Below are 10,995 nucleotides of genomic sequence, written 5' to 3' on the forward strand. Positions count from 1 at the left end.
TAGAACTAAAGCTGACATAATTTTGCTTTTCAGGGCCAGAAGAATTTTTGGACAAATGTTAAATCAATATTCCTTACTGTAGCAGGGAAGTACGAATAAGTAGAATAAGCAGGCCAACAGGAGATCTTTACATCTGCCAGCCAACAACTATGGGAAGACTTAAAAGTAAAAACAGATCTCCAGATTTCTGCCTCTGCTATTGATTGAAACCAGGCCAGGGGAAGTTTCACTGGCTTCAGAGTTTATCAGCAAACAGTCCTGGGGGATCACAGCAGCGTCAGTTCTGGGAACACCAGGGGCGTGGCTGAGTCAGGGACAGTGCCCCAGAACCGATTCCAGTGCCAGGTAGGGTACACTGTGGAGTGACGTCCACAGCCACCCATCTGAATAAACAAAATAATTATAATTTTACATTATCTCTGGCACTTCTTGAGAGCCAGAGTGGAGTAGTGGTTAAGAGCTAGGGTTGCCAGATCCCTCTTCGCCACTGGCGGGAGGTTTTTGGGGTGGAGCCTGAGGAGGGTGCGGTTAGGGGAGGGGCTTCAATGCCATAGACTCCAATGGCCAAAGTGGCCATTTTCTCCAGGTGAACTGATATCTATCGGCTCAGATCAGTTGTAATAGCAGATCTCCAGCTAGTACCTGGAGGTTGGCAACCCTATTAAGAGTGGTGGTTTGGAGAGGTGGACTCTTACCTGGAGAACTGGGTTTGATTCCCCACTCCTCCTCCACATGAGCGGCGGAGGCTAATCTGGTGAACTGGATTTGTTTCCCCCCTCCTCCACACGAAGCCAGCTGGGTGACCTTGGGCTAGTCACAGCTCTCTCAGCCCCACCTACCTCTCAGGGTGTCTGTTGTGGGGAAGGGAAGGGAAGGTGATTGTAAACCAGCTTGATTCTCCAGTGGTGGAGAAAGTCGGCATATAAAAAAACCAAACCAAAACCGACTTCTTCCTTCCTTCAACAGGTACCTGCATCTGGTGTTTTCCTGCAGAACATCCACATGTTACAAATGGATACAACACGCTTTATAGACGAAGCAAACGTGTTAAGGCCATTCACACATAGAAACCACCACTAGCGACTGCCAGCACCAACCACGCAGGCGCACAAACCAACCCATCACGCCCCACCCCCCCTTGCCACAGGGCTGCGCTTCCGGTTTTGGCCCCGCCCCCTTGCTGGGCGGCAACGAGAGGCGGGTGCAAGCCCCGCCCCCTTGGCTCCGCTTCCTGGTCCAAGGCTTGGTAGGCGGAGCGCGCGTCTCCCCGGATGACGGAGCAGTTTTGGCTTCTCCAGCTATCCGTAGTGACGGTTGTTTGCTAGGCTTCCTCTCCCCCTTTATAATTTCTTTTGCAAAATAACAATTATTTCTCCATTTCTTTTTTTTTTAAATTAAATCTATTGTTCTTCAAATGTCCCAGCAAGATCCGGCGGTCCCTAAAACGGTGGCTGTTAGCGACGTGCAGCTGCTGCTGAAGAAAAAAGATGAAATTGAAGCTCAGATTAAAGCTTATTATGACGTGCTGGAAGATGTAAGTGTCTCGAGATGGCGGGGGGGTGGGGGAGGGAGGACCCAAACAAGAATCAAAGGCTTTCCGCATTTGCAGAACTATAAATGACTGTAGCTGGCTGCACAGTTTGTTGTTTCCTTTGCAGTCCCCATTAACTGCTCAAGACCAGTGGGGTCATGGGAGCTAGGAAGGAAAGACAATACTGTAGCGTTGCCTTTGCAGAAGCAAAGCAAAAATGCGACTAAATTCCTCCTACGTGTGTCTCCTGTCAGCTTATTTTCCTGTCACCTTATTTGAAGAGTTTTTTTGGGGGGGGGGTTTTCCTCTTACAGTATTTTCTTCTCTGTGTTACGCTGTGGGAAAGGGCCTGACTTGCAGTGCAATCCTGAGCACTTTTACTGGCAAGGAAGTGCCATTGAATTAAATTAGACTTACTCCCGGGTTGTTGGCGGGCGTGGGATTGCAGGGTGGGATGTGCAGTCTTTGACCTGTGGTTTCGCACAAGGTTCCTTGGTCGGTTGGTTGAGATGACTGTTGAATGCAAGGCTGTTACAAAACAGCCAGCAAGTTTTGTAGAGGCCAGATATTAAGCTCAGCGACAACAGAATTGGGGGCGGGGGGGGGGGGAGGATGCACATGGCAGAGAAACTCCAGTGTGGGCCATGATGTAATGACACAAATATAGAAAATATAACAGGGTCTTTTCTTTCATGACTCGTGAGATTGCATGCATGGAATGGGATTGTGATGTTGAGTGTGCAGTTGCTAGTCAGGCCCCTGCAGAAAACTTGGTGCGCAGTCTGTGAACCCCATGTGTGTTTCAATGAGGGGGGTTGGGGAGGTGCCATAATTTAGTGGTGTGCACACGGAAGGTCCCATGCTTAATTGTCAGCGTCGCCGGTTAAAGAATCTCAAGTATAGGAACTGAGAAAAAGCCCTACCGCTCAGGGCAGGCAATGGTAGGCCAGAGGACCGATTGCCTGATTCAGTAGAAGGCTGCTTCTGAACTTTTAGGGTTGAGACACAGCGGAAAGCTACTGAACTTCATTATCAAAAGGTTGTGGGGGCAGTGTTCTTGTAACCCTTTCCTTCATGAACACAGGAAGCTGCCCTATACTGAATCAGACCCTTGGTCCATCAAAGTCAGTATTGTCTATTCGCACTGGCAGCGGATCTCCAGGGTCTCAGGCGAAGGTCTTTCACATCACCTACTCGCCTAGTCCCTTTAACTGGAGATGCCGGGGATTGAATCTGGGACCTTCTGCATGCCTAGCAGATGCTCTACAAACTGAGCCACAGCCCCTCCACTGCTCTTTTCCAGTCCATCTCCTTTTAAAACAAAATGCTTCTTCTCTTTGAAAAGGTCTCCAAATGGTTATGTAGATATTTTTTCTGCAGCAAAGAGGAGTTGGGATGAACGAACCGCTAGTGGACGTTGAAGGGTATCCACGTGCCGATATCGACGTCTACCAAGTCCGGACAGCAAGACACAACATCATCTGTGAGCAGACAGTCCTCAGGTTGACCCGAGGGGAGGGGGTTAAAATTGAACCGGGGGAGGAGGAATTAAAGTAGTTAGGAGACTGGCCTGGGCGCTCTCAATGGGAGACTAATACAGGCCAGAGTAGAAGAACTTGCTGGTATTCCACCTCAGTGGGATTTCAGATTTGAAAATTGATATACACCCCTACATACATACCTGGACTTTTATAATTCTATTTATATATTGTGATAATTTGTATATTGTTTGTGTGTGCATTATTTGAGATTTTATCTGACCACTGATGAAGGCCATTGGCCGAAACGCATATGGTGTGTGGTTTAAGTTTATCAACCTTAATAGTTGCTATTGTGCTTAGCTTTTATCATTTTTAATGTTTTTAACTCTGATATAAGCGCCTTAAAATAAATATATTTCTACATAACATTATTTTACCTTTCTCCACCCAACCTTTGGGTACCCGGCAGGAAGTATCCACCAGAGATGGCTTTGGTGGAGTGACCAGGAAGGGTTCGGGTACAGGAAAGGCCTGCAGAGTTGTACCTGCTGTGCCATTGTCTTCAGTTGGGTTCTGCTGGCATGGGAGCTTTTAAGGCTACAGATGCCTTTTTGCCCGCAGGTTTGCAGAATGATCACAAGGCCTTGATGCGGGAGGTCGAACAGGCCCTCCACCAGCTGCACGGCCGTGAGAAGGAGAAGCGTGAGAAAGATGAGGCGGAAGCTCACACTGAGGCCAGGAGCTGGAGCCAGAGTGAGGCCCTACCTCTTCCTTTTGCCAGAGTGAACGCCGTCACCCCAGGCTCTCCAGCGAGCATGTCGGCAAGTTCTTCCCCTTGTGTGCTTGGCAGGTCCTGGGATGTGTCTCTCCTTTTGCTACCGAAGCCCCAATGATTGTCTCGCTGTCCTAGAGCCAACCAAAACAAATGCCGTTTCTCCTTCTCTCTTCAAGGGGTTGCAAGTGGACGATGAGGTAGTTGAGTTTGGCTCTGTGAATTCACGCAACTTCCAGTCCCTCCAGAATATCGCCACCGTTGTGCAGCACAGCGAAGGGGTGAGCATCTTCCTGGTGACCATTGGTTTGTTTGTTGTGTGGTTTGGCTGCAGTTCTCTTGGAAAAGGAATAAGCCTGCTGTTGGAAATACACGAGGCCCACCTGGCATGTGTAGCAGTCCCCTGGCCAATCACGTACTTACACGAATAGTGTGAACTTTATCCTGCTGGCTCAGACCAAGGGTAAATCTAGTGTGATGTTCCGCTTTCAGAAGTGACCAACCAGGTCTCCTAGAATGCTCGCAAGCAGAGCAAGAAGCTGATGGCCCTTGGCATCTGAAGGCATCTTGGTTGCTTCACGTGATCTGGCTACGGTCAAACCTGCCTTGGGTATGTCCCAGCTGGATTATTTTAAAATGCTGTACTTGGGGCTGCCATGGAAGAATGCCCAGAAACTTCATCTAGCCCAAAATGTGGCTACAACAGTTGTAGGTAGAACCTGCGGAGATGCACCAATGCTATATTCAGTCTGCTGGTTGCCAGTTAGTTTCTGCTCCCCAATTCAAAGTACTGATAGAATTCTAAAACTCTCACTGTTTTGAGACCGGGTACCAGCTCTACCTGTGTGAGCCTCGTGTGATTGACATAGTTGAGGTTGGCGAGTCTGCAGGACAAAATCCAGTTGTGGCCTCTAGAATTCCTCCCCTGGAACGTTTTCCCTACCCTCATAGTTTGCCTTCTGGAGCCTGGCTCAAACTATTTTGTTCCAGAGGCTGGTTTTATGCCCTGACTTGCTGTATTGATCTGTTCTAGTGGCTTTCTGATGCTATGATTTCTTATTGATTGCTGATTTTAATTTTTCCTATTAGTGCTTTGTGCGTGTTTGCTGATGTTTTGTGTGTGTGTTTTGTTTGCAAATTCGGTTTATCCCATTTTGTCGATAAAATATACATAGATTGAAGCTGATGGCAGGGGGTGGGAAAGCAATTGACAGAGCTAGATGGCATGGCCATTTGGGATACTGGACGCAATTTTCCTTTCCTCCCCATTTTGTGTTCTGGACCCAATCCAGATGGGTGGGAGAAGGCTTAATGGGGGAGGGGGTTGGGTAACAGTCCTATGGTGCTTGTTTGCTGGTGTTGGCTACCTATTGTCTTGGATTTTCTTTGTAAAAATTCCCTTCTAAGACTCTTTAGGTGTTCTTTAATAACAGAAAGACAAGATATCAATTCTCCAAATACTGAGCAACCGAATAAAACCTGGCAAAAAAATAAGGTCTTTCTGTACATTTATAACTTTCCCCCCACCAGAAAGCATTAAGTGTGACGGTGCTCCGTGGAGGGGAAAGAATGCACCTGGGGCTCACACCTAAACGCTGGACTGGCAAAGGGCTTTTGGGGTAAGTGTTCCAAAAATGTTCTCTCCTAACCAGTGTCAGGGGGTAGATGTGTTGGTCTGCAGTTGAAGAGCTAGATTAGAATCCAGTAGCAGGTTAGACACCAACAAGAGTTGGTCTTGCGTTGTTTTTAATTGTTCAAATACGTCAGGTACCTGATGAAGGGAGCTTTGACTCTGGAAAGCTTATCCCCTGAAAATCTTGTTGGTCTCTAAGGTGCTGCTGGACTCCAATCTAGCTCTACTCTTACACGGGCTGACGATATTGTACACCACATAAGTGAACAATCCTGAATTTCTGGGCTTGGGATCCACATAACGCCCTTCAATATGCACTGAATGCTGTATGTCGTAAGCAGGAACAAGTGGGAAATATGCAGCACTTCTTAAGTACCACGTACGGGGCTCCACATACAGTTACACTTGGCTGTCCTTCTCCTGTTTCTTACCAAGGGCTCTTTGGTGAGACCAGCAACTAATAGTACTGGCTTCCCGGCCACAAGACAGGCAGCTGCGTGCATTGGCTACTCTGTGTAGGATAAAACGTGAAGTGTGCTGGGATAACTATTAGTTATGAGTTGTTTTTTTTTTTTAGATATTTACACCCTGCTTTTCTCCCCAGTGTGGACCAAAAGCCTCTCACAACCCAATTCTCTTCATTTTATCCTAACAGCATCCCTGCGAGGTAGGCTAGGCTGAGTAACCGTGACTGGCCCAGGATCACCCAGTGAACTTCAAGGCAGAGTTGGGGATTTGAACCTGGGGCCATTGTAAAACCCAGTGTGGTAAAGCATTTAGAGGGTCAGATGAGGACTGGGAAATTTAGAGGGTCAGATGAGGACCTAAGAAAGCCAGCGTGGTGTAGTGGTTAAGAGCGGTGGTTTGGAGCGGTGGACTCTGATCTGGTGAATCGGGTTGGTTTCCCCTCTCCTCCACATGAAGCCAGCTGGATGACCTTGGGCTAGTCACAGCTCTCTTAGAGCTCTCTCAGCCCCACCTACCTCACAGGGTGTCTGTTGTGGGGAGGGGAAGGGAAGGTTATTGTAAGCCAGTTTGATTCTTCCTTAAGTGGTAGAGAAAGTTGGCATATAAAAACTAACTCTTCTTCTTCTAAGCACAAATTTTCACTCTGCCTTGAAATTCTCTGGTTTATCTTGGGATAGTCACTCTCTACCAGTCTAGCCTACCACACAGGACTGCTGTGAGGAGAAAATGGAGTAGAAAGAGGTATACTAGTCTGGGTTCCTCGAAGGAAGGATAGGATCAAAATGTAAAATAGGATTGAGTGTGGCAGAAAGAAATTATATTGTTAAGTAAACAACAAATTAATCTGGAGGGGCCTGACATTCTTGGAAGTCCCTTCCCCCCCCCCCCCGCCCCATGCATGTTGTGTAGCATTTCTATTTTACTGGTTCTTAATACTTTTGGTTTTCCTCAAGAATGAAAGGTGGACAGTAAATTTAAAACAACCCCCCTCATTCTCTTTTCTCTTCTTCTCAAGTTGCAACATAGTTCCTTTGCAAAGATGATTTCCAAGGGCAAAGCTCTCAAGTCTGTTGGAATTTCATATTTCAACGCGGCAACCGTACATCTTTACAAAGAAGCTGGAATATTGGAAACGAATCCTGAGATGCTGGTGTCGACTGCTGAGGAATTTTCGCACAGATGTGGTTTGCTGATCCACAGGATGAGTTTGCGTTGGCCTTGAGTGTTTTACCCCTCAGGTGTAAATCACATGAGAAAATTAGATCTTGTGGGTTTTATTTTAGGCAACTCATTGGGCATCTTCATTGTCCTTTCCTATTTATTCAGTAAGGCAATGCTAGCGCCCATGGTTTTTTCCCTCTGCTTTTCTTTCTTCAGTTTTGGCAGTTGGGTTGGATTAATTTTCAGATTTCTGAAGTTGCCAAAGCAGAATTGTATTTTGTATTTCCACTAGTATAAGTGATCTGAATAAAATTCAAAACTTAGAACCATGCATTTGTGCAACTTATTAAATATGAATTAAAAATATTTAACTATGTTACATTTTACATGCTTTGGACAGATGGCTTATTCTTGCTTTTTTCTGGTATTAAACATCAGAAGTGCCGTGACCTGGATGGCCCAGGCTAGCCTGATCTCATCAGATCTCAGAAGCTAAGCAGGGTCAGCCCTGGTTAGTATTTGGATGGGAGACCACCAAGGAATATCAGGGTTGCTGTGCAGAGGAAGGCACTGGCAAACCACCTCTGTTAGTCTCTTGCCATGAAAACCCCAAAAAGGGGTCGCCATAAGTCGGCTGCGACTTGACGGCACTTTACACACACACACAAGAAGCCCCGTGGCACAGAGTGGTAAGCTGCAGTACTGCAGTCAAAAGCTCTGCTCATGACCTGAGTTCGATCCTGACGAAAGTCGGTTTCAAGTAGCCGGCTCAAGGTTGACTCAGCCTTCCATCCTTCCATGGTCGGTACCCAGCTTGTTGGGGGTAAAGGGAAGATGACTGGGGAAGGCAATGGCAAACCAACCCCGTAAACATAGTCTGCTTAGTAAACATTGTGATGTGACATCACCCTGTGGGTCAGGAATGACCTGGTTCTTGCACAGGGGACCTTTACCTTAAACATCAGATGCTGCCATATACAAGTCAAACTCTTGTTGCCTTGAATCCAGGGTCATATCTTCTTGGTTGGGTCTCAGTCCAAGCAAGGTTTTCCCCAGCACTAGCTACCTGAAGTATGTGCTGTACAATTTATGATTCTTTCCTTTGCAATTGGCAGATTAGAGTGCAGATTTTGTAAAGTTCTCTGTAAATGCAGAGCTATTGAAGCGAATGGAAATGCCTTCTGTGTGTACCCTACAGTTCTTCTGCCTGTAAGGAATCATCTGTGGGTGCCACCCTGCAAATGGGCAAAACCGACAACTGCCTATGCATGTGCATTCTCTGTTGTGGCCCCCACCTTATGGAACTGTCTGCCTGCTGAGGCCAGCAAGGCTCCCAACCTCCTGGCTTTCTGCAAACTATGCAAAACTGAATTATTCAAGAGGGATTTTTTTCACAGAAAATAGGGCTATACTGAAACAAAATGATTCAGAAAGAAAGTTGGGGTAAAGGGTTAGGGACTATAGAATCATAGAGTTGGAAGGGACCACCAGGGTCATCTAGTCCAAACCCATGCCAATGCAGTGTTAGCCGAATTGCTCCTTTATATGGGGAAATTAGCTGAGCAATCGGTAACTATGTATTTTTATAGCGATCTCGCACTCAACTATACCAGAATCCGTTTAATGAGACGTTTGAATAAGGACAGAGACTAGGAGTTCCAAATTAAACAGTGTTTATGTATTCAGGCATTCAAATGGTGCATCACAAGCATACAAGAAGCTAGTAAATTAAAGGCAGTAGTACAGGGACAGTTGCCAATTTGGCAGGATATCGTAGATTCAATATATTTACCTTATCTAGATGAGGTGTTGTCCAACTCACGCAGACTATGAACAGATTGAAAAGGAAAACCGAGATGGGGGTAGGGGTTCCCGTGGGCTTGACCAGCAAGGCGGGAGGGAGCGTGGTAAGGCTCGCGAAACCAAACCAACAGAGTAACGGCAAAGGTGCCAGGAAAGACCTAAGGTGACCTGAATGGGCCAGGGGTATCCTACTTATACTGTTTTCTGGGGGCGGGAAGAGGGGGTTTGACCCCTCCCAGGTTCCCAGGTGGCAAAAAGGTGGACAAAAGGATTAAGCTGTGTCTACCGGGGCAGGGTAGTGAGAATTTGGAAATCTATTATAATTCCAATGGCTTTCACAACCCGAGATGGTCAAGAATCTTTCTGCTGATGGGATTTACATTCCGGAACAATAGGTGCGATCTGTGCAAATGTCCTGGGGTCTCTGCAGCTGGACAGGAGGGATGACTCATCTGGATATCAGGATTACTGCTAACGACTCATTGAGCAACGGAGGAAGTTGGGAGGGGGAGCAGCTCGCAGTGGGTACGTGGCTGTCAGCTCTCTGCGAAATGGCTGCTTCTAAAACAGAGATGTACAGGAACATGGCTCCTCTCAGGTTCACAAGAGACAGCCCTTTGCATCTGGTTCCTAGTAGCTGGTTGCCCGGGCTGGCAAGAGCGGCTGTGTCAGTTTCAAATGAGCCGCGCTGCGACTGCCCAGTAGCGTTTGAGGCAGGCGTGCGGCTAGAAAGCAGTCTGTGCGCTTGCATACCGGGTTGCCAGGTCCAGTCCTGGAGATGTAGGCAGGCTCGTATGCTATCAATTCCCCTCCTTGCCGCCTGAAGACAACGTCTGAAATGGCGGCACACCTAACACGTGTTGATTGAAGTCTTGATTGGAGACACCGGGGTCGGGTTGCATTGGCCAATGGAGGTTTGGGAACCATTTGTCCTATACTAAAACCTTAGATTAAAAACGGGGCCGCCTAGTGAAGTTGGACAACCTCTCAAGAAGTGTGCATTGTTAAATTTGCAAGCATATTTCAGGGCGGATGCATTGCATGTATCAAAGCATCCGGTTCATCTTACAGTACAAAATAAAACATTGTTTTCTAAACTCAAGCTTACATTGCTAAACTAACAAACTGAAAACATATACATTGAGTCATAACAGTATACATAGGATACAAAGAAAAAACCTTAGGCAAAACTGCCGGATGTAAAAAGGAAAAACTTTGTACCCTTTTTAAAGTTACAGATAGACAAAGATAGAAAGACATACCGCTGGTTTACAAGCATTCGTTTTAGGATCTGGAAAATCTCGTTCCCCTCCTAGTAGAAGGGTGAAGGTACACGTAAACACAATGGTTTCCAGTTCGCTCCTCCCCATGGTAAAGAGAGGGGGGGGAGCTAATTAAAAAAAAAAATCTTCTTTGCCTCTTCCGTTGGCAATCGGCTGGGCTCGGCTATCTTCGTGCTTCTTCGGTAGCACTCTTCGGGGCCTCGCCTGTCTCGGGGGTTGGTATGGGATGGCCTGACTAAGGGGGCGTGGGGTGATTTACATACAGCCTTGCAAGGCATTCTGGTTAGATCTAGGGCCATGCTAGGGGCACAATAAGATTACTATACCATTTCACTCTGGCACCTCTGCCTGTCATCAAGGGGTCAAGTGGTCTGGGACCCTTCCTGCGCACTGGTTTTGTGCCCACTATATCCTTTTAGGGTTGATCTATTGTAGTGGATGCCCTCGCCTTCCATAGCCATCCATCAATCATGAAGACTCGCGCTTGCGCGGTCTTCACTATGGTACCTCTCGGGGGTGGCGCCTATCTTGCGGGTCACCAAAGGTGACCTCGTTGGCTTACACTCGCGCCATTCTGGTTTCGGCCGGATGATCCCGCCGGGCGAACCGTCGAGGCTCTGACTAATGAAGCGATTCCATTTGGTCAGGCTGGAATCGCTTCCTCGGGAAGGGCCTCAATACTCTTGGTAAAAGATAGATCAAACAAAATATATACACAACACACGCATTAAAACATATATGCATAACTAGAGCCTTAGGGTTGGAGGGGCGGTCGTATGCAAATGGCGGGCATACTGGCATGTTGGGTAGGGGCACCTGTGGGGGATTAGGTCTGTCTTTGACCTTCCTAGTATGGGCTTTTT

At 47.1% G+C, this 10,995-nt stretch overlaps 1 protein-coding gene across 1 annotated transcript; it reads left to right on the top strand.

The window, feature by feature from the left end:
* Nucleotides 1-1,414: 1,414 nt before the first annotated feature.
* On the top strand, nt 1,415-6,968 carry PSMD9 (proteasome 26S subunit, non-ATPase 9). The gene is made up of 6 exons (XM_056859644.1): nt 1,415-1,534; nt 2,912-3,014; nt 3,634-3,833; nt 3,964-4,065; nt 5,315-5,403; nt 6,901-6,968. The coding sequence occupies exons 1-6, from the start codon at nt 1,415-1,417 to the stop codon at nt 6,926-6,928; spliced, it is 642 nt and encodes a 213-aa protein (XP_056715622.1). The 3' UTR covers nt 6,929-6,968.
* The last annotated feature ends 4,027 nt before the right edge of the window (nt 6,969-10,995 follow it).

Source organism: Euleptes europaea, chromosome 13 (assembly GCF_029931775.1).
Source record: "Euleptes europaea isolate rEulEur1 chromosome 13, rEulEur1.hap1, whole genome shotgun sequence".
Classification (NCBI taxonomy): domain Eukaryota; kingdom Metazoa; phylum Chordata; class Lepidosauria; order Squamata; family Sphaerodactylidae; genus Euleptes; species Euleptes europaea.